Source organism: Gopherus evgoodei, chromosome 11, assembly GCF_007399415.2.
Source record: "Gopherus evgoodei ecotype Sinaloan lineage chromosome 11, rGopEvg1_v1.p, whole genome shotgun sequence".
NCBI lineage: Eukaryota > Metazoa > Chordata > Testudines > Testudinidae > Gopherus > Gopherus evgoodei.
In genome coordinates this window covers 17,170,792-17,195,110 of record NC_044332.1, presented here as the reverse complement: position 1 = coordinate 17,195,110, position 24,319 = coordinate 17,170,792, and the positions used below count along the sequence as shown (strand labels likewise).

At 41.0% G+C, this 24,319-nt stretch overlaps 1 protein-coding gene across 1 annotated transcript in view; it reads left to right on the top strand.

Annotated features, from left to right (window-relative positions):
• Positions 1 to 24,319, top strand: part of CCNYL1 (cyclin Y like 1) — a 52,903-nt gene that overhangs the window by 14,426 nt on the left and 14,158 nt on the right. The window contains exons 2-8 of the mRNA XM_030580071.1: positions 1,600 to 1,674; positions 5,961 to 5,995; positions 8,076 to 8,176; positions 11,333 to 11,368; positions 13,649 to 13,700; positions 17,663 to 17,782; positions 20,749 to 20,915. Of these exons, the coding sequence (XP_030435931.1) occupies positions 1,600 to 1,674; positions 5,961 to 5,995; positions 8,076 to 8,176; positions 11,333 to 11,368; positions 13,649 to 13,700; positions 17,663 to 17,782; positions 20,749 to 20,915 (586 nt within the window). The remainder of the gene's footprint in view (positions 1 to 1,599; positions 1,675 to 5,960; positions 5,996 to 8,075; positions 8,177 to 11,332; positions 11,369 to 13,648; positions 13,701 to 17,662; positions 17,783 to 20,748; positions 20,916 to 24,319) is intronic.

Below are 24,319 nucleotides of genomic sequence, written 5' to 3'. Positions count from 1 at the left end.
TACTAATTATTTAATCAGCATTTTAGTGTGGGGATAGTGTCAGGATTAAGGGTGTAAACAGTTTAATCTCCCTTCACTTTTTCTGGGGAAAGTGTATGGGGCATTTTAAGTTAATTTGTACCCTTGAAGGAGTCATCACTGCGTCAATACGTTGTCTTGAGATACTAGACTTCTTGTTCCTGGTTTGTATAGTTTATGTAGTAAATGCAGCATATGTTGGAAGAGGGTTGGTCAGAATGATTAATGTAAAGAATCAGGAATTTTGTTTCTTAGGGTGTAGGAGAGCCTAAGTTTTGGTTGGTTGGGTTTTGTTTTTAAGTCCCATCAGAAAATACATTAATTGGATCGTAAGGCATAGATTGGTATTTCTACAGCATGAATCCCTCAGAACAGCTGTTCCACCTTTCATAAACCTAGTGCCAGCTTGATATAGCATGATGTTTACAACCCTTTCAGTACTATGACTTTTCCAGGCACTGTGTCTGTCTCAGTCTAAGTGAGGTGTGGATTCTTTTCTGATGTCATCTTTGATTCATCATGGCAAGAGACTAAAGCAACGTTAATTCTGACATTTCCTTACTTGACTACTTAACCTACATCAGTGTTTCATAGATTAGTTGGAATTTTAGTGAGCAGGCTCTCAAGTGATCGTTTCTGAGTGGGTAAGTTTTTTAAAAGTGCTCTCCCCTTCCGTCTCAAATATTTGTAAACATTTCCTGATTACCTAAAATGCATCTAATTTAAATTTATGCAGATTTTCCACTAGTGCAGGCAGAGATGTAGTTAAAAAGCAGTTTGGCTTTTAAACTAAGTATTTATCCCAGTTAGTGAAACGGTTTTTAATGCCAGGGTAGCTTGTCCACATGGTATTCTGGGAATTGTGCGTCTGGCATAGCTTCTATAAAGGCAGGACTAGTGATGAGATTAAAATCAAACACTTTGAGACTCAAGTGAGGCTTGAGCATGCTTGTAGCTAAGTAGAACCTACTTTGAAATAGATGTTTCACCAAACTATACTGCCTCCCACTAGGGTGGTTTACAAGTCCCAAATGGAAACCAGGCTGGCTGGGAATGGGGATGAGAGAGCAAGAGGGATCTGACAACAGCAAGTACCTGTCCTGGGATGGGGGAATTCCTAAAGGTAGGGGATAACAGGAGGCTGCTTCTTAGCCCGTGTGATAGCACCAGCAAGAGGTGGCAGATCTTGCTACTTCTCAGGACTGATGCTATTTGCATATCTCAGGCAGCTTTTCTTTGTGGGAAAGGAAACTTTAGTAAAGTGAAAAATAACCTGTTTACTTACTGAGACCATTTTTTGTCCTCTGCCCTAAATAACTGGCTTCTAAATTGTACCTCCATTTGCTTATAGTTTTAAAACTAGTAGTGTAGACTGGATTTTTGTTTGGGACATTAAGCTAAAAAGCCAGGATTTTAACACCAGCTTGTTGATTTGAAAGCTGATACAGCTCTCCAAGAGTCGGACAGCCTTCAGAATGTTCCCTTCAGCCTCATCAGTAGTCACCTTCGCTACCACTACATGGGCCTTTCTTCTCTTCACCCCAAACTGAAATGCCATCTCTTCGTCCTTTTGTCTTTCAGATTTAGCCTTGGAATCAAATCCATCTGACCATCCCAGAGCAAGCACAATTTTCCTGAGCAAGTCTCAAACAGATGGTAAGCGAATGCTTGTTTCGCTTTTTGAAAGGGGGTGGAAGAGCAGTGAAAAATAACTGGATATTTGAACTGCGGGTCAAGCTGAGTCATGGAAACGTAAATTGCCTTTGTGTTTAACCTGAGTCACAGCAAGAAATTACTAGCTTAAAAATTTGCAGCTCTTCATAGTAATGTCTTCATAGGCTGTTTTATTATGACTGTGCCATTTGTGCTTTATGGGTATCAAATATCAGGAGATTCAAGCTTCTTGATTTCCAGTAGTTTGAGAGAACAGGTTTGCCTTACCTCACTTCGGTATTTAGCTGCAGAAGACAGTTGTTTTATGACCAGGGATTGAAAAAAATCCCCTTGCAAGTGGGAAGCTTGCCCCAATGAATGGTGGGCCGAAGCCATGAATTCTGTAAGGGACACTATCCGTTTGAAATCTGTTCACTTTTGTAAGTGTTTAAGTAGTTTCAGAAAGCACATCTATTCTTGAGCCCCCCTTAAACACATGCATAGATTTACTAACTTAAAAATTTTTCCCTTTTCTGTGGAAGGCTCACACATTGGAAACTGACTATTCAGGGTAAACAGTGAAGCTATCTGATCACAAAAGGCTGTTGAATGCACAAGCTAAACAAACTGAAATAATGGAGAAATATATTCTCATCTTTCAGTTATAGAAATCTGTTATTTGTAATGATGATAGTGTTAGAAATCAGTGATTTAAACTGATGGGTCCCTTAAGATTCACTTTTCTTTTAAAGTTTTTAACCCTTATTTGGAATGTTATCTTTGCAACCATAAGAATTAAGGACCTATTTGCCTTGACAAAAAGCTTCAGTGTGGCTGCTGCTTGCTTATAGTTCTGCCAAAGAACAGTAGAGTTAAATTGACAAATCTGTAGATTTCAGAGCTGCTATTCAGAATCCCCTTTCTAGGGAGATTCAGTAATGTCAGCATCATGATTATGCTGATTGGGAAGTCTGTAAGTGAGAGAGGTGGGCACTGAAGTTAGTCATGGGAAGGAGGACTCCACCTACTCCCACCCTACCAAAAAGCCCCCCCAAAAGAGGTAGAGGTTGGGACAGCTATAGAGATGAAGTTGCAAATATTAGAACTTAGTTTAAAGTGGCATTTGGATACTATCAGAAAACTTGACACATTTGGGAATGTGGTTTACTTGTGCAGTATGCAGTCTTTAAGCCATGCCAGAAATATGTTAAACTATACGAAAGTCCTGCTGGCGGAGGATCAGTCTTAAACGTGGGTCTGACATGTTCAGTATTACTTGGAACTGATGTATAAACATTTGTTTTAGAAAAGTAGTATGGATCTGCTAAGGATTAGTAACTGTTAGCGCTATGGTGGACAGGACTTTTGCATGAGTAGAAGATGCAGAACCTTTTATTTAGAATGTACTGGGTCTGCTTTATTTCTGAACATTTTGCCAGGTCAATAAAATCAATGATTTCTACTTTGAGACATTAACACTTATCCGGGCCAGCAATTCTTGTCTGTTTAAAAGTGGTAGTTTATACATTGGTGTCAAATGTGCTAGTTTCTGTACAGACAGGTAGGAAGACACTCTCTGCTTTCAGGAACTAGCAATCTGTAAAGTCAAAGGTTGAAGGTTTGGAAAGAGTATGTTGTACAAGCTGATAGCCAGACTGCTCATTATTTTTCAGCTTGTTCTGTACATATAAATATTCCCAACTGCTCCCTATGCTTAGCTAGTTTTAGTTCTGTTTACTGCTGCTACTTTATAGTTGGCTTTTAATCCTTATTGTATTTTTAAAAAGACCAATACAGTATCATGAGAAAATTGAAGTAGTTCCAACCCTCGTGTAGACTTTATCTAACAAATAAAAATGTGGCCAGATGGCCATGAGCTTTGGCTTGTGTCATTTTTGGAATGAGAAGTCTCCTTTCACCTTCTGTTAAGTCTGTGGCATAAAAAGATTGCATGACAGGTCCCTCACCAAAGGCTCTTAAGCGAAGTAAATTGTCATGGGATAAGAGGGAAGGTCCTCTCATGGATTGTAACAGGTTAAAAGATAGGAAACAAAGGGTAGGAATAAATGGTCCATTGTCAGAATGGAGAGAGATAAATAGTGATGTCCCCCAGGAGTCTGTACTGGGACCAGTTCTATTCAGCATAATCATAAATGATCAGGGAAAAGGGGTAAACGGTGAGGTGGCAAAATTTGCAGATGATACAAAAATCACTCAATATAGTTATGTCCTGGGCAGACTGAGAGGAGCTACAAAAGGATCTCTCAATACTGGGTGACTGGGCAACAAAATGGCAGAGGAAATTTAATTTGATAAATGCAAAGTAATGCACATTGGAAAACATAATCCCAACTATACATATAAAATGATGGGGTCTAAATTAGCTGTTATCACTCAAGAAAGAGACCTTGGAGTCATTGTGGATAGTTCTCTGACCACATCCATTCAGTGGTGCCATGACAGTCAAAAAAGCAAGCAGTGTTTGGAATCATTAAGAAAGGGCTAGATAAGAAGACAGAAAATATTATATTGCCCCTATATACGGCCCACATCTTGAGTACTGCATGCACATGTAGTTGCCCCATCTCAAAAAAGATGTATTGAATTGGAAAAGGTTCAGAAAAGGGCAACAAAAATTATTAGGGATATGGAACAGCTGCCATATGAGGAGAGATTAATAAGACTGGGACTCTTCAGCTTGGAAAAGAAACAACTAAGGGGCGGATGTGATTTGAGGTCTATAAAATCATGACTAGTGTGAAGAAAGTGAATAAGGAAGTGTTCTTTACTCCTCCTCATAACACAAGAACTAGGGATGACCCAATGAAATTAACAGGCAGCAGGTTTAAAACAAACAAAAGGAAGTATTTCTTCACACAACGCACAGTCAACCTGTGGAACTCTTTGCCAGAGGATGTTGTGAAGGCCAAGACTATGACAGGGCTGAAAAAGAACTAGATAAGTTCATGGAGGGATAGGTCCATCAATAGCTATTAGCCAGGATGAGCAGGGATGGTGTCCCTAGCCTGTTTGTGGAAGTTGCTGGGTTTTTTCTGAACCTCTGAAGTCTTCCCAAAACGGAGGTAGTTATCCTTGAACTGTGTGGTAGGGCCAGATGTTGATGCTGAGAATATTTCCATCTATGCATATGAAAACTAACAGCTAGTTGTAAAATGTGCCCAACTTTTACAGATGATAAAAGCTTTACATTCAAGGCATTCTCAAGTGTTTCTGGCTGCCAAATAGTTCAGTTAGCTTCCATACATATTTTCAACACTTCTGCACTTTTTAGAAGACTATACAACTGAAATAGTGCAATTCTTAATTGTGGTTCTAAACTGAGTTTAGACTCTGTCATTTGATTTTATTTGAGCAACAGTATAACTTCCATTATCTGAATTGCCTTTATCCAGAAACGCTAGTTATACAAGGCCACAGTATCTCTCCCTCCCCCTGGAAAAAGCTGGGTTAGTTATCACCTACTGTCTGGTTAACATCAAGGTTGCAGGAACTGGGATTTGGGAGGATTTCTAGAGATAGGAATGAGAAAAGTGAGGTGTGAGGGGAGAATGAGAGAACATGGAGGAGGAGAGAGCAAGAAAGAAGTGAGGGGTTCAGTGAGAGGACAGAGGGAGACTTGATGGGCTAAGGAAAATGAATGGGGCAGGAGGAAGGTGAAAGGGAGAGAATGGAAAGGAAAGGAGGAGGCAGGGGGTGGGGGTTAGCTGCAATGGGGAATAACTTCCTTGTTGCTGCTTGAACACTTCCTGGCACTGAAAGCCCCAATGGACGGGGCCAGTCCTCTCCCTCCCTGTTTGTACTGGTGCTTGCAGACTGTGAGGCTGTCAAGGATGCTCCCCGTTTCCTTACCCTTCTCTTTACCTCCCTTTGGGCTCTGTCCATGCAGCATGGCTGCAGCATGCAAGATCAAAGCACAGGAAGGCCTGATCACTGCCTCTTGCTTCCTCTGGCTTCTAGCATTAAATGCTCTGGCACTTCCATTTATCCAAATGCCCAGTTATCTGAAAGTTTTGGCTGTCCCCAGGTCATTTGGATAAGTGAGAGAGTACTTTATTCATAATGGCTTTGTGAAACATTTAAAAACAAATGTGTTGATTTTGTCCTCAAAACTGAATTCCTGATGTGGAAAGTACAAGAACTAAAATAGGATCCAGTGTGTTGCTTGTTTATATTTTGGGAAAACACTGCAGCTTGCTTGATACCACTGCATGCCTTGCTATGGAACTTCTTATTTTATAATCGAGTTCATTTTCCTCCCCCATTCCTAGTGCGAGAGAAGAGGAAGAGTAACCACATCAATCATGTAAGTAAAACAAACCATCAGACATAAGATGTTTAAGGGATACTGTCAACTTGGAATTTAGTCAAATTTCAAAAACACATTCAAAGTAGCTGTAGGTCCTTTATGTACCCCAACGTCCCTGCAAACTTTATTAATTATACACTTATCTTTTCCAAGTTTTAAACCCTTTCACAATCATTTCATTCCTACATTGCTCTGTGAAAGATCTACGCAAATGGAGAAAACAGACACAGGAGAGCACAGCGATGAATGAGCTGTCAAAACATAAAATAGCATTTTTTTTCAGTTATACTGACCTTCTGTATTAATTGTAAACAGTAGTGGGGGGAAAATTCAGACAAGTGTGATTCTTAAATTGATCTCTCTTTAAAGCAGAAGTAAAACCACGTACATTTAAAAACTGAGATTACAAGCTATTTAAACCTTAATTCGACAAAGATTTGCGATTATGAGTGTTGCTATCTAAAGGCAATTTTTAGGAAATGCAGCTAGTCTTCATTGAAGTAATGACATTTCTTCAGTGCAAACTGTCTTGTTAAAAGGAAGAAAAAATTGAGCGATGGCTTCTAATAAACAGAAGGAAGTGATCTGACTCTTCAAGTGCTGAGCATCCATCCATAGCACCACTGCAGCTCTCACTGAAGTCAGGTATTCAGCACCTCTGGAAATTGGGCCCATGATAACCTGGCAGTAACTTTTTAGTAAACAGAACTGTTCTGAGCTTCTCATTTGCTGATACTTCACACATCTAGCTCATTTTCTCCCACCCTCCCTTTTTTTTTTCCTTTTTGACATCTCACCAGAGAGAGAGATGCATGAGACTATTATGCCACTGGATAATAGGTCAGGGGAGATGTCTTCTAATAACTTACACTCTTGGTACTTAAAAAGAAACAAACTTAAATTAGTAAAACTGCTTTGGTGCTGCAAGTTTTTGGATGTGCCATTGAAAGTGAAATGTATATGCCCACATTGGTAGCACAATGACTTGTGTATTTTGTCATTCTTAATTTATATCTATATCTGTGAAAATAAGTTCCAGTTCTGTCTGCCAAAATTCAGGTTGAAGACTTTCTTGTTTTTGCTGGAGGACTTAAGAACTGCCATGAGATCTTTCCCCAGGCCTCAGTTGAGGGGGTGAAAGGTGTTGGAGCTTACACAGATTTCTCAGTGACTGAGGTTTGGTATTAAGCAGAGGTTGGCAAACCTTAAACTGTTCAGTTAAAGCTCTTCAACTTTGTGAGGTCATATCCCTTTGGTTGTTCAGGGAGGCCTCCAAAAAAGAGGGAAATCAAATCCTGATGTTTTTAATACTAATAATCCTTAATACGAAAAATCCTTTTAAATATTTTTTTTAAACAATCAGACCTTGTTCAAACATCAAACGCTACATAGTTGGAGGACAGGAAGTGAATTATACCTTACTGAGGAAGAGGCACTCATTGGTAATTACCAATATTGCATCCTTCAGCATGCTTTGGTTTCTTCTGAGGTTTCCTATCCCAAGTACAGACCCTCCTTTGCCTGAGATTACAGCTGCAGACCAAAACAAAGATCTCCAGATAGCTCACGTTCTGGTTCAAAATGATAAGCCGGATACAAGGAAGAGATTAATGTTATGAAGAGTTTATGGAAGAGCTGAGTTTTAAAGAGAGGATGGAGTGGCCAGAAAATGGGAGCGTGTTTAAAGTGCGGGGTGTGGTATAAAAGAAGGGGATAAACAAGGAGTGGGAGAAGGAGACATGGGAGCAGTTGGCATAGAGGAAGTAGGTAAATGTATTAAAGGAGGGAAAAGGCTGATACCAAACTAAAATTAGAACACTTACATTTGTTGTCTTGCGTTTATGTACATGAACATTTCTGTCTGTCTGCAGAATTAGCAGCATCTTGGCTAACTGTACTGATATAGGGCAGTTTAGACGCAAAGAGCATTCATCTCCAGGTGCCTCCTGTTTGCTTCTTAGTATCCATCTGCAGTATTTTGGATTTGTTGATGAAGTTGTACACCCAGAAGCCAAATTTCTGTAAACAAATTTGTAGCAGCACTTTTCTTAAATTTGTCTTTTTTTTTTTTTTTAAGGTTTCTCCAGGGCAGCTTACGAAAAAGTATAGCTCATGCTCAACCATATTTATAGACGACAGCACAGTCAGCCAGCCTAATCTTAGAAGCACAATAAAATGGTAAGTACCATTCTGATCATGCGAGAGGCAGAGTGACATTGCGGGCTTTGAGCCTGGGATTGGTTAATCCTGCTGGTCTCTGTCAGTCAAGGCAGTCAAGTGGCTCTGATTTGACAGTTCATCCCAGACAGTTTAGTCACAGAAAGGGATTGGGGCTAGCAGAGTTCGGGAGGTGTGAGGGCTGAGTTTTTCCCTTGCCATCCAGTAATACAGCTTAACGTGTTTTCACATGTCAGGGCTTGTCTGCATAGGACATTACTTCGTGGCAGGCCTGTGCACTGTAGAGTCACACGCTGCTGCATACTAATATCCTTAGTTACAACCACACTCAGTTCACTTGATTTTTTTTTTTTTTTTTTGCAGAATTGGAATATTGATATTGAATAAAAAGGGGTTTTTAATTCTTTAAAACGAAAGCAAAGCAACAAACTCTGGGTTGAAAAATGAGAAGTGGTTTTGTGTGGAGTTCTGTAGAATACAGTCCTTGGGAAGGTCTTCCCAAGCTGCCGATAGTGCTAGTCTGCCCTCTAGTGGTAGAAGAATATACCTAATGCAGAGCTTTAGCTCTGGGTCCACAGTCGTCCTCATGTATTTGAGTATAGTTATAAAACGTCTTTTTATCTACAAAGAAGTGACAATACAACCTCTGTTGTTCCCCATCTGAGGCTTCTTTTTGATCCACATGCCACTGATAGCATAGTGAGAGCTAGTTTCATATACAGCTGGTAGGGAGCCAAAGCTGAGAAGTGATTTTCCTTTCCTTGATGCAACGAAGAGCAGGCAGATGCTAAAGTTTGAACAAATTTTGGAAGTATATTAAGCTACTGACTTGGCTATTGGAATCCAGATCTGAAAGTGACACAGCTGCGTGATACACAGCTGCTGCTTGGCCAGAAGGGAGGTGCTGAAGGTGAAGAGTTCAAACCATCCCATCCTCTCTTGTCCTCTGTTGCCTTGCTATATGCCTGGCTGTCCTTTCAGCAGTGGGTTGGCTGGCATGTTGAGCATGTCTGACTTTGTTTAGGACTTGGTACGTTTCTTCGTTTGGTAAGACTCTAAGGTTAGACTAGGAGAGGGCTGTGCAGATCAGAACTGTAATGGGGTTAGGAAGCTGCATGTACCGCTTGCCTCTCACATCTGATCCAGACAAAACTGTCAGACTTGTTTCAAAAGGAATTTTCCAGCCAAAGTGGAAAACCGAACCACCAGTTCCCCTTTTATTGGCCAGTACAAGCAATGAGTCTCTGCCATCTGAAGGCTGTTTCATTGTCCATGTGAAATGAGTTGTTCGAGTTGGCAGTCACAACAGGTGTGGCCAGGACTGAATGGGCAAGAGAGTGAACTCTACTCCTGTCTGCCTCTGGGGCTATGACTGACACTCCCTGGTGGGGAAATGGGCACTGGAGTTATGCCCTTTTTCTCTGACTAAACAGATCCTTTAGTCCCTACAGCTGTCAGTTTAATGTTTCATAATATTAAATTCATTACTCTGAATGTTCTGGCTTTTTAAATTTTGTACGTCTACTCAAACAAAGGGTTGCACCAAATCCAGCAAGTGTAATAAGAGAACAATTTTACTGCATGCGTTGTACTGCTTTAACTATTTTGGTACAGCCCCTCCCCCCAGTGTAAATGTGCTTATACTTGTTTGGGCAGGGGAAACTATACCAACATAAGACACCTTTTGGTCTAACTGTGTGCATGCTGCATTTCGTACTGCTATGACAACATCAGTAAAAATAAACCATATCCCAAAACTGACCATTGCTATAGCAAAAACTCTGTAGACCAGGCTTTTCTCTGCACTCTACACTTTGAAAAGCTGCAGTGCTCCTACCCCTTCAGTCAGTTCTGAACAATCCACTGACTAAACGCAGAGTCATTTGATTTTAGTTTTTATAAAGGATATTGAAGGGGAACATCAGCTAAAAATCACCTGTTTGAACATTTTTACCCAAAGTTATTGTGACTGAAATTAGCCGTTTTTTCCAGACTTCTGACTTTGTACACTTGACATTATAGTCAGATTTACTACTTAACTTGTTTTTGTGGGTCTCATGCACAGTAGGAAACAGGTGAAGAAAAAATTGGCAGGGGAGCTTGTGCAAGTACCTGAAATACCTGAAACTTTTAAAATCGGATCTTGAGTATATACTATGAATGTAAAATGCTCATTTGTAGCAAGGGAACTTCCAAACTGAAGCTCTGCTTACATGTAATGTGTTTTTGTCTCAGCATGAGTCAGTTTTTAAGGCTGCTCACTTCTTAGAAACCACCATAAAGAAGACCTTGGGCCCAGGTGGATGATTTAAAGATGAAGCGAGACTCTTACTGAGAATTTTCTTTGGCCAGTGTTTGGAAACGAAGATGACAACAGATCTAATTTAGAGGGTTAATAGTGAACTAGGCATAAAATAAAAACATGACAAATTTAAAATGACAGTTTATAACTGAATCGTTTATTTTGCTAATCTAGTGGTGCCCTGTCAATAAATGTGGACATGTTTATTTTCAAAGCATATTGTCAGTATAACTCAGGATCTCTAACTTCATTTGTTTCTGGTGTGTGTCGGTACCATACAGTAGTGGGTGCTAGCTTCTTTCCACCATTGCATCTGTTCCACATATATGGCCCACATCACTGCAGTGTCTGAGTACCATTATGGACTGGCTGCTTTCTGATTGTGGAACGAACAGATGTTTCAGCCAATAAGCCCATCTTACCATTAAAGTACAGTGTTTAAAAAAAACAAACAAACAAAAAAACTCCAAAGGGAGCTTATGATGAGCGGACTTCTGGCATGCTGAAGCTTTTTGTCAGTGGTTAATCAGACATGCATTCAACTAGGTGCCACAGGCTTCTTTTATGATACGAAGATGTATACATGTAGTTTTTAAAATGAGTTTAGCTAGCAAATCAGATTGTATCTGTCTTGGCTAACTTCCGTTCACAGGAGAGAACCAGAGCCAGGGAATGAGAACTTAAGAAAAAAATGTACTTGGGAGAAGGGGAATCACTAATTTCATTTAATCTTCAGAAATAGAATAAAGTCATACTCTAAATGGGTTCTAGAAATCTGTTTTTGTCCTGAGCAACATCTTGTCAAGGCAGAATATGCTTCGATAAAATAACCTTTTTTCACCCTTTCCTTGCAGTGTGACATTAGCAATATATTACCACATAAAGAACAGGTGAGCACTCTAAACTTCTCTCTCTAGTTAAGCAAAACCATGTTCAAAACATCATACAGTTTTATGGAGCCTCTGCTTTTCCCTCATAGTTATGTCATAGGTTGATCAACCTTCTTGTAAAACAATGCTTATGTTCAATATTACGTCGAGGGTGAAGCACAAAAATTAAAGTGGCAGTGTTGGAAAAACATACTGAACTTGTTCTAAAACTTGCTGCTGCTTTTAAGTGTACCAGCACTTGATCTAGGCTTTGGCTGGTCTCCTAAATAAAATGGGGTTTAGATTATTACAGTTTAGATGTTCATTAGAAAATGTTGCTTTATGTACTACATTAATATGCAAATACCACATACTAGTAACCTCATTACATATAATCTAATCCCTTTCCTTGGTATGATGCTAAATATTTGAATTGGGAAGTGAATGTTGAGCCTTGTAGAACATTTTGCCACTCAAATGAAGTTGCTAGAGATGCCCATTCAGAGAATAGAAATAGAGACGATCACGAACTGTCCATGTATTAAACAAATGATCAGCAGCTTCTTAAAAACAAGCCAGATCATGTCTAAGATCTGGCAGCAGAGGGGTGCCAGCCATCTCTGTCACTGTCCTTCTTTGTGAAGATGTCACTTTTTGTAGATTTGAGATCTGCTGCAGTCTTACTTTTGCTAGAGGTCTTACCTGAGATTAACTACCTTGAGAGAACTGCCGGTGTGATTGTGGAGACTAGTCCCTGGAGTAAACCACAAATGTCTAGGGACTGTCCAGGCTTGCCTCTACGATCCTATAAACTGCCTTGATCAATTATGAATAGATTAATTTTGAGATAAATAACTCTCAGGGTGGTGAGTGGGCAGCCCCAAGGGTTGAGTAGAGCAGGGATGCATGTCAGCTTACTTCACCCCTACAAGTTTTACAGAGCCGTTCCTTTTAGAGAGGGGAGAATACCCTTGAAAGGTATCCAGCCTTCTTGATTGGGGAAAAATTGGGCATGTTTTAACACTGTTAGCTCAATCGAGTTAGTGTAACATGTTTGAAAAGCACTTTTCATGTTTGAGGTCTTGGTACATATCCCATCTTAAAGCCTAGTCTATACAAGTCTTTTGTAGACAAGGCATACACTGCCTTTAACATATGTTAAACTAATCCAGTTAAAGTCTACTCTAAGGGAAGCCTAGGCTACAGTGTGGGCCAGCAAACATCTTAAGGAACAGTAAGAGGGCTTTTCATTCATGTTCAGTTAACGTAATTGAGTTAACACAATTGAAAAAAGTACATCAGGGCCTTTTCTTTACTAGAAAAAAAGGTGTATTTTTAAAAGCGTGTTGGTTAACATGCTAAAATCCTACCGTAGGCAAGGCTGTTGTAGTTTTATGAACGTTAGCTGGCTGAAGTAGACTCTAGGGAGCAAAGGTTTTATTTTGACTAGCTAACACATTAAAAATGTAGTGGCTTTGCCTGTACTAAGATTTTAACGTGTATTAATGGCCACACCATTTTTCCTAGCGAGGACAGGGCTAACTGAAGCTCCCAGGGGTAACTGCAGCTGAGGGATTCAAAGTGCAATGCTTGCTATATCTTCCCTAGAAAAAAGGTGCTTCTGACATTGAGATAGTTAAGTGTTGTTGTGAAATCCTAGTAGAGACAAGGTGCAGGTAGTTGTTTGCCTTGATGCCTCTAGTCAAGGTCAGCACTATACCCCTCACTTGGGATTTGTCTCAACTAGCTACACTGAGTGCAAACCACCTGTGCTTTGTCTCTAGGATTTTACATCAAGACAGCTAACTCACATTAGAGATTTCAATGTAAAAACATGTTTTTGTGTTTCTGCAGCAAAGACCTAGCCATAAGTCCACTGGCACCATGCTGCCAGGGCTTGTATTACATTATATTTAGCTGCAGCGTACATCGTATGACTATAAAGCAACACTTCTTATACAATGAGATGAAAGTTTTTGTTTTCAGAAGAACCTATACAGTAAATAAATTTCATAGAATGTCAACTCTAGAGCCTTTATGCAGATGCTTAATTTAGCTTCTGGTAGTGAGAATGTAGTTAGCTGTTCACATGCTTGCTTTTGCTAATTAAATTCTTTCAGTTGTGGAAAATCTCTTCATAATCATGCTTATGGGAATGCAGCATAACCTAGTGCCAAATTCCAGGAAAAACCTACAAAACTGAAAAATGCTTTAATGTGGTGAACAATTTTTACAATATCAAATGCTTTGCTCTGCCAATAGTTATTCTCCATTGGTAAAATGCGTACTCTTGTTTGATAGAGATTCAGCAAGATCTTTGGATATTTTTGATGAAAAATCCCATCCTCTCACGGTAAGTGTAATTTCTTGAGCTTATATCTGTCTTTTTTGTTACTCATGTATTTATTTTCATCTGTGTCGGTCTTGTATATCCAGTATAAACAGCATTCACTTTAAAAGAGTAAAATTGCCGCCTTTTAATTTTTTTGTTAATCTAGATCTAAGTGCAGGCAAAGATGTATGAGCCGCCTCTTGGAGTTTCTAAAACCAAATTCTTTTATGAATAGACGACCAACTATTATATTAGTAGGCAAATTGCCGTATAGTCTTCACTTTTTTCCTCATGGTATTTGAAGAATAAGATGCAACAAAAAGTGAAGTGGTGACATTTAGCATGCATCATGTTAGTTCGATGTTTGTTCTGATTTTTACTATTCTTTCTTCCCTGTGTCTGGTTTTTTTAACACTATTTTGTGCCAAACACTTGGCTAAGGCTGTATAATCATTTTGGCGGAAGCATGTGTTACCTTTACAGCCTTTGTGCCTAACCTTTAAGTGATAGCAAATAGGAGTACATAGTTCATGAAGCATCACACAAAGCAGGAGACGGTGAGTCTGGCCTTTAATGAACCTGAAAGGCAAAATTTTAAAGTAAATACGCTTAACGTCTCCTACTCTGGCAGTTTGGGGCATTCAACATATTATTCTAAAGTTATTAGTTTTCATGCTCCTGTTTACAGACAATCTTCTAAGGTACAAAACCTGATAGTAGATTTGAGCTGAAGGCTGTGTGCTTCAGTGTGCAGTTGCTTGAGTGGTGTCGAGTTATGACTGCCTTTCAGAGTCCTAATCATTTACTTTGTTTTCCTTTTCATCAGGATTGAACTTAGAAGTGCCGGTGCTGGTTTAAAAGACTTTTGTGGTTTAAAAAAAATAAAAATAAAAATTCAGTTTGCCTGTCAAATATTTAAACAGATAAAGCTTTGATTAATCTTCCTGCCAGAGCTTAATGTTAATACTAAAGCATATTTTTACTATTAATATTAAAAATATAAATATTTCTGGTGTGGGGTATGTGTATTGACTATATTAGCTGAGCTTCATACTTTTTAAAGTAACTTTACAAATTGTTCTTTACAGTGTCTGTGTAGCGGCAGTGTTTGACCTCTAGTATCTAAAACTACTTTAAGGAAGTTTAATTTGGCAGAAGAATTATTCTGTAAAGATACCTTCCATAGAGGAGTCTTGCTCCAGGGTCTCAACTCCGTGTGTGAGGCCTGCAGACATCTGCAAACTCTCCACATCTTTTCTGTCCCTAAAGACAGTGATAATGAGTAGGAGGAGTGCAGCCACCTCTGCCTGTTGATCACTTGTCACTACAGAGATTAAGCTTTTGAAATTTTTGGAGCTGTTCTTGCTTGATTTCAGTCAGCAAAGAAAGGTCCTCCCTATAGGAGTTGAACCCCTTCGGCAGATGTTTCAGTACCACTTCACCCTGTCCAGCTTTGACTGTTCCCGGTATCCTTTTCCATGGCCTTCCCTGCCTTCCAGTCAGATCATAACTTTTTCTTCACTTCCCCCTCTATTCCCTCCTGAATCTGCTGGCCTAAGATCAACAGTAGGATTCCATGTTCCAGGCAGCCTCTGAGGAATCTTGTTTCTGTGTCCAGGCTCAGTTAGGTGCTTTGCCTTAGAGTTCACTTACTTCACTGCTACTTGCTTCTACAATTCCTTTGTCTGTTTAGGACAGAGGTGGGCAAACTACAGCGCGTGGGCCACATCCTGCCCGCGGCACTGTCTGGCCTGGCTCCTGAGCTCCCTGTCGGGGAGGCTAACCCTGGCCCCTCCACTGCTGTCCTCCCACCCCCGCAGCCTCATTTTGCCACGCTGCCAGCACTCTGGCCTGCCGCTCCTGCTGGGTGGTGTGGCTGCAAGCTCCTGCTGCTCTGAGCGGCATGGTAAGGGGCAGGGGGTTGGATATGGGGCAGAGTGTCTCAGGGGGCAGTCGGGGGACAGGGAGAAGGGGGTGGTTGGATAGGGCAGAGGTTCTGGGGGTGGTGGTTAGGGCACTAGGAAGGGGGGGGTAGGCGTGGGAGTCCCGGGGGAGGGGGGGATATTGGGGACGGGGGTGTGGATAGGGGTTGGGGTAGTCAGGACAGGGAACAGGGAGGGTTGGCTAGTGGGTGGGGTCCTGAGGGGGCAGTTACGGGGGCAGGGGCGGGAGGGAGTGGTCAGGGCACAAGGAATGGGGGCGTTGGATGGGTTGGTGGTTTTGAGGGGAGCAGTTGGAGGGGGGGAGAGGCCAGGCTGTTTGGGGGAGGCACAGCCTTCTCCACCCAGCCCTACATATAGTTGTGCAACCCTGATGTGGCCCTTGGGCCAAAATGTTTGTTTGCCCACCTCTGGTTTAGGATATCATCCTCTGTTTCAGCCACTTGGGACAGGAAAAAAGCATCCCTTCTTCCCTCCTTTAGATACTCAGAAACTTATAAATCTGGCTTAGTGATTTGAAGGAGAAATCCTTGAATGGTATGGCAGAGTCAGGTTTGACAGCTGGATGCCTGGGTTGTGCCAGTGCCACTTGTGCCCTCACAGATTCTGCTTCCCTTTCAGCCCAGAGGTCAAAGTCCAACATTATCCCCTACAAGATAGGAACTCCACCGTTTGCAGAGTCCCTAATATCCTCTGTTCTGATTTGAAGTCAGTAATACTAAGGTCGGTCTGTCTTGAACAAGACTTTACGTTCCCAATGAAGCATCAGCTGGAGGTGCCAAGTAACAAGTTGCCCCTGACTCACAGCCGCTAAAGCCTTTAACTTAGGGTAGCTCCGCTTCAAAGCGTATGTCTACACTTCAGTTAGATACCTGAGGCTGGCCTGTGCCAGCTGACTTAGGCTTGGGCTAAAGGGGCTGCTTAATTGCAGTGTAGACGTACAGGCTCAGGCTGCAGCCCAGGCTCTAGGACCCTGTGAGGTGGGTGAGTCCAGAGCTCGGCTGCAACCCCAGCCCCAGTCCAAATCTCTACACCCTTAGCCTGAGCCCTGCAAATCTAAGTCAGCTGGCATGGGTCACCCACAGGTGTCTAACTGCAGTGTAGACATACCCAAACACTCCAGCCTCCCCTCTCTCTGTACAAGTTCAGAACCAGAGACCTAACCATCTCAGAGTGCAGTACCACCTTCGATGCTCTCCTTTGACAGGTTTTTTTTTTTGTTGTTAGTGTGACTTTTAGTTCTGTAATCGAGTGACCAGGGAGATTGAAGTATTCTCCAACTGGTGTTTGAATGTTATAATTCTTGACATCTAATTTGTGTCCATTTATTCTTTTACGTAGAGACTGTCCGGTTTGGCCAATATTTGTGATTGTGGCTTATTTGGAGATGGAATTTTTGCTTCCTGCTAAATAGGAAAGTTCCATGGATGAGTTAGTCCCCTATGGGGTGGTTCATGTTCTTGCCCACAGATCTTCGAGAATTACCTTTTCAGAACTTAGAATTTCCCTTGCCTCGTGCTAGGTAGCTCATGCAGAGCAATGAAAATCTTGCATGATACTTTCCAAGAAGCAGAATGCCTAGGGATTCCTGATGTTATGTAATTGCTGTGTGGATGCAGAAGAATGCAGCATGGACATTGATATGCCAAGAACATTACCCACCATCTCGCCTGTCAAGATTATATACTTTTGATCATCACTCCAAGGATATAATCAAGAAATGTAACTTCGGGATGACAGGCAGTAGTCTGCCTTTCATTCAAACCTATATTCTTATAGGAGCAAAATGTGAATTTAAACTGGACTACAAGAGACCAGGTAAACTATTGCTTTTTGTTAGAGGACTCTCCTAATATTTACGTGTATGGCCAGTGCTGCTTTCCTGTTTTGTAAAGGATTTTGTTCCTTCTCTTTCCAAGGCAAAAGTTGGTGTAGATTTGCCTTTCAGATTGGTGAAAGGCAACAATAGTGTATTGCTGTAAAAAGCAGTCCCAAGTAACATTTAGACATACAGTGACTAACTCTAGGCACTTTCTGTTTCAGCGGGAAGAAGTTCCGAATGACTACGGCAAGCATGACCCTGATCACAAGCACATTTACCGTTTTGTACGGACGCTTTTTAGCGCAGCGCAGCTGACGGCTGAATGTGCAATAGTGACACTGGTAAGCCTTGCTCGATCATTCAGTTCAAGCTGTCAAAATTCCTTTTCCATTGAACAAGTTGATTAAACTCTGCTGAATATAAGGTATATGTAAATTGAAAAAGGATACAAACACTGATTTGTGGTTATCAATCAGCTGCAAAATTGTATTTATAATTTTTCTGATATTTCAGGAATGGCATGTACAAGTCCTTTCCTGTGTCTGCATATGCAATGTCTGGTCAGTTTGTAAAATGAACCATTTGTTCCAATTTGATAAAATTAATGAAAAGTGAATAGTTACTGGTGAGATGCCGTTATAGGGGAATGGTCAAGGGGTCTATGGCACTTACAGGTTGAATCTAACCCCCATCAGTCATGATTAAAAACAACCACTATTGAATAGTCATTTGTTGGCCAATAAGAACCAAGTTGTGGCTTCAGTATAATTCTTAAGGGAAATATCCACATTAGGAAGTTATTTTCCCTAGGCATCTGTGCGATGAGTAAGGTTGAATTGACTGAATTTCTGTCTAAATCCTAGAAGCACTATGAAGCATGTGATGTCTGCCCACATGGTATCTGCAATATTTGGTTTCCAGGACTGTCAGTCAGGCACATTAACTTCAAATTCATGTGTAGACTTTCCTACTTTTTCTTAACTGCAAATGTAGCAATGACCTTTCTTTACAATATGGCTGAAGGCCAGTGGGCTTTGACATCACGTCTCATTTCACCTGTGGTATGCAGGCAGGGCTTGAAAAATCTACTCACCAGTGGTATATAGGCTAATTTTCTTGGAGAGCAGTGAAACTTTTTTCTAAAGGATCTTAAGTAATCAGTTTCAGAGTGTTTTAAGCTTTCATTTAAAAATAAGCTGCTTGCCCTTATGGTAACTAAGATACACTGTTGGGTAAATTGAAGCAGTGGAGCCCTTGCTGCTCATGACTTTTCCAAGCCACAATTTAACTGGTTTATTCAGAAACTTATGAGCAACAGTAAAACTAACCAGGTCCTATTTACTCTGCTCCTGCATATGATGCTGAAGGGCCGATGGAGTTATTTACTGGTGGCGGAGAAACAAAACGTGGTTATGTATAATAATATAGTAGAGACCTTTTGCAGAAATTAGGAGTTTAGAGGAAGATATAGCAATGGACCACCACCCTAAACACCTCTAGAGTTGGGGGGAATTAACTCCTTTTCCCTTCCATCAGTTGAGAGAGGTGGGCTGCTTCTAGTTTATCAGATGTATGTTAGCCAGAGACTGATGTGGAAGATAGAGCCTGTAAGTGGGTCTAGGAACAGCACTCTGGTAAGAATCCCAGCAGCTGAGCTGCCTGGCCATTGCAGTGCTGGATCCCCTCCTCCCATTTTATCAATATCCAGCTGTTAAGTTTGGTCCTCTGACTAGTAGCTGCTTCCAGGTATGTTTTGATAGGATCTTTTAAAAAAAATAACACCACCCAAAACATACAACCATCTCATTATGTTCTTGCTATGTGACTTTGAAAAGTGCGGCAGATAAAGAAACTGAAGATTGACACTGATTGTCCAAAAAACACTTCCTAACTTACAGTTATTCTGGGGATGTGGACTTTACCAGATAGATTTATAGCAGGCAACTAATTTCAGTTTAGTTTCACATCTAGGAGCGGAAGAAATAATACAGAGATGAGTAGAGGAGGAAAGAATTACAACCAAAAAGAGATAACAGAACTGAGCGTGGCAAAAAAGCAGACTCTTAAAGTTAGAAATGATTTAATCAAAATTGTGACTGTGAAGGCTAAATAACTACATTGAGCTACTGAAACTCTGCAAGCATTTTGAGTTGCTTTCCCAAAACACGCGTGCATTTTTACAGTGCAGGCCGTGTCTGACCTCAGGCATTCTGGCCAGTACAAATATTCAGAAATTAGCATTTCTCCTGATCTGAAGGTGTGTTTTTAAAAAGTAGACTTCCGCCAGTAGGTGGCTCTATTAGCTGTTCGAAAACTCTGGGATTCCAGTCTATTTGAGTCCATTTTTTCCATTCAAAAAAGTCTTATGAATAGATGAAAAAGTATTGAAAACATATTGAGGTCACTAAGCTCTAGTTCTCTCCAGGCCCCCACACCCACTTGTGAATGGTGTTTTTAAAATCTTGATTCACAAGTAGATTTTTTTTTTCTCAAAAGTATTTTTTTCTATAAAAGTGCCAGCTGCTTGGCACATGTAGCCCTGGAGTAAACCTGCATGTACCTCTGGGAAGAGCAGTGTCTGTAAGGAAACAGTTGAGATTCAAGCTGCTTGGGGGTTGGTAGAAATCATATCTGAGGAGGTAGGAAATCCACTGGGAACTTTGAAATTCAGTTGTCTACTTGAGGCTTTGTCACCACCTACCTCTCAGTGTGGCAAGCTGAGATGTGAGGGCAGCGCTTACTGAGATGTGTTCGCGGTGACTAACAATCTGCTTCATGCAAATTGAAATGGAGCTATGATGTGACGGAACCTGCATACCACAATGATGGGCATGGGGCAAATAGATGCAATGCAGCTTAAGGCTGTGGAAAAAATGGCTTAAATGCAGGCCATGATACTTGCTTTAACCACATTAGCCCAGCCATGAAGAGAGAAGGCTGATGTATTAGTGGAGTGGTTAATAATCCTGCGTTGGCATTAATGAAAACGTCACACTTGTAAAGGACTTTCATTATGAGTCTTACTGGTATAGCAGAGCTTATTGTTAGAAACTGATTTTACTTCATGCATTGTATTCTGCACTTCAGGATCATTCAGTCCTTTAATGTCTTGCATTTAAAATGGAACGTGTAATCTTTTTGAAAGTCTGAATGCTAAAATTCAGTAATAGCCACTAATTCTGGTAGCTTAATGGATTTGGGATAAATAAATGAACATAATTGGTAAAGTCTAATTAAATCTGACTGAACACTTGTTTGGAACTCGAACTTCAGATTGAGATGTCTAAGATGAGTTCTCTTTCTGTAGGTTTACTTGGAAAGACTCTTAACCTATGCGGAGATTGACATCTGTCCTAGTAACTGGAAAAGAATAGTTCTAGGAGCTATTCTGCTGGCTTCTAAGGTTTGGGATGATCAAGCTGTGTGGAATGTGGATTACTGCCAAATATTGAAGGACATTACAGTTGAGGACATGTAAGTTGCAAGTTTTGTCAATTTGCTGCTTTCTTAAAAACAGTGTTTTTTGGAGAGCTGCCATTATTGTAAAATTGTCCATTCTAAGGCTGGTGTGTAGTATGGAGAATTGAAATAGTTCATGTTGTCAGGCTTTGTTCCCTTTGAAGTAGAATTATCTGTCTGTTAACAGGGGAACTCTGGATAAAAGCATTCTCATAGAACAAGTCCATATTGGTGTTTAGCAAAAATGTATTAAAAGTTTAGTGTCTGCCATTTTCACTTCCCTTAGCTTGATGATTAAAAAAACAAAAACAAGCTAGTCACTAATCGATATCACTTTCAGGTTTCTGTTTGCTAGTGCAATAAAGAAATATTTGGTTTATAGACACAATGGACATCGTTTTAAAAAAAAATCCATTGAAATTTAAACTAAGAATTGATTAAAATACTACTTGTTGCTCTTGGAGTTTTTGTAAGAGCTTTCAGGATTAGTTGTGATTTCTCACTCCTGATCCATATTCCAGCTTTCAGCCAAATCAGGAACACCTTCTTCCGTTTAGTCCAGAAGCAAATGTCTTTTGTGACACATCGGCACCCCTAGTACTGTGACTGCCTTTCTCCTCTGAATGAGTTGTTGAAAGCACTTTCCTGTGATCTGTGCAATTAGTTCTTCAGCTGTACTGTTCATCCTACAAATAAACATGTTCCTCTGGCCTATTCTTTTTGCCTTAGGTTTTTCAATTGCAAATCGTAGGAAACCGTGAACCACCTTTGTCATTACACATAGGCCTTGAGCCCCACAGCTCCTGCTGTGTTCTTGTGGTATTCTGTACTTGTGTTGATGGAGCACAATATGTGGAGAAGAGCTGGGTTGGGGACTAATAAATTTTTTTGTTTACAAAACAATGTGAATGTTTTGAACAGTCACACTGTGTGCCCCGTGTAGAAGCTTGACTTGTATTTTGTGCCTTACAGCAGTTCATGACTGGTTTTGCTATGACATTTCCTCACATTACCTGAGGCACTCAGGCCAGGACCTGACCATCTGAATCTCTTCTGGCCTAAAAAGCCATCTCAAAAGGCCTTAAAGGCTCTTGACCATGTGTGAACCAGCTGGTCATTAGTTCTTTTGGCACCTTGTGTGTTTTCTCATCAATAGGAGCTGAAAGAGTAGAATGCCTTGGGTGGCCAGAAAGACCCAGTATTATATTGCTTTCCTTAGGACGTCCTAAAGTTTCATACTACTTCAGCGGTGATTGATTCAGACTCTTGTTTAGTGAAATGTCTCTTCTTCTGAACGGCAAGATGGGTATGCAGTAAGACTAGTCTGTGCTGACTTCAGCTTAGGCAAGCAACTGGTCCAAATCTTCAGGTGCCTCAGCTTCTGTCAGCAGGATTTCTGGTGCAAGACAGCAGGAAGCATTGATCAGCCTCATGCCTTCTTTTTTGTTCTGAACTCCTGTTGCATCAGATTTCTACACTAAACCACTTGACGTGGTATCTTGAGACCCAGTTGTCTCCAGTGCTGTGGAAGCACTGAGCATATTGAAGTAGAGGTTTGGACTCCCACAAGATGCATTGGTCTCTGGGCTGATGTCTATGGCTAAGCCTGCTGTGATGGTCCTAGTGTTAACACACTTACTCTGGTAGTTTAGCTGCTCCTGCTTTTGCAGAAACCTGCAATGCCTGTTTGGGATTAAGGCAGTTTCAAAAAATGATTTGAGAGATTTGGATGTTAAGGAGGAAGAGAACTCTTCTGATGCAAAGCATTTCTTTGCTGGGGAAGAAGATAGTAAGCAAACTCTTTCCAGGATATTTAACATTTACATGGTATTTTAAGACTCTGAACATGAAAACTACTAACTTTCTGGATTTGGCTTTCTACAGACTTGAAGATAAGGTCCTTTAAATTTGGAGCCCATTTAGGATACAAAGCATACATATTAGGGTATGTGGAGATAGGATAGTAGTGCCCATCCACTTCCTTCTGGGCTATTTGATGTTTGTGTCCTGCAACCCCAGCTGGGTCCAAGTTGGTAGGTAAGTAGTACCTTCAGCATAGGAACACCAAGATTGTTGCATCACACTCCCTGTTCGATCCTGGTTCTGATGACTACTACTGTCAGAGTAGATCTGTGGTAGAGCACTTCAGGACCATAATCGGAAACATTGGGACGCCTTTGGATGAAGATTTGCCAGTTCATCTCGATGGCAGGTGTCATTGGAAACTCCGTGTACTTCATGGGCAGATGCTAACTAGAGCTGTGTTAGACAGCCCAGGCACTTATTAGATTCTCTTCCCAAACAGAATAAAGGTTCTCAAACTGATTTGGCACTGTGGAGACAGCAGTGGTATCTATTTCCTTTGATATCAGTGAGATGACAGTATGATAAACTATTTACAGTATTGATGTTTCCATGAGAACAAGACTGCCTTTTATAAGACTTTCCACAGATGTTCAGCAGAAATTTTGAGGATCTGCCAAAAGATGGATGGGGAATGTCTTTTAGGCAAAAGTTAAAGGCTAGTTGCAGATGCTAAGCTCAGTCATCCAGTCCTCTTCCAATCAAGTATGTAATAAAGAGACTGCATCAGGCAGAAGCCAGCCCACGAGTCTGGTTGCAGGGTTGCTTATTACATCCAAAACTGGTGTTCTACCTTCCTGTGAAAAGCCAAAGTCTTCTGAGGCCCTAAGAGAAGAAATAGCGTCAAGATTTCTGAGGTTGGGAAACCAGCCAGACTACCAGGATCCCTCTTTCAAAGGATCTTTCTGTTGTAGGGAGACCAAAAGCCTTTTTACCTCCACCTCCCCAGTAAGCTTGCATTGCTGTGGACTTTTGCCCCTTAGGCATTAGCTAGCGGACTAATTAGCTTCAGAGAATTCTCCAAACTTCCCCCTTGCAAATGCAGTTTGAGACTATAGGCAACAACTCCCCTCCTGAAAGGCTATCAGAAAAGGGGAAGATTTTATTCTAGCTGCTTGCGTATTTTCCCAAATGACAACAGGCTGGGGCTCATCCTGCATCTCAAGTCTTAAACACTTCAGGTTGCAAGAGAGAGTCTACACCAGGTGGGAGTCCTCAGTCTGGAAGATTCTTCCTCTTGCTGCTTTTCCCCACCAATCTTTTAAGGGCAGCAACATGAAGGCCAGTGCAGGATATCAGCTGAACTGCCTGTATGGGTAGATTGAGAAGAAGCAGATGAAGCAGCCAGGGAGGTAAAATAGCAGGTAGGGTAGCTAACGAGCAGAGGAAACATTTCTTTTGGATGTGGGGAGCAATCTGACTGAGGTAAATTGATGTGGCTATCTGTCTGCATAACTAGAAGGCCTTTCCTGGAATACTTGCCAAATAGCTGGCCAAGTGAATTCTTTGGCTTTACACAAACCATTAAAACTAGGTCACTTCTTCTATAACCCCTC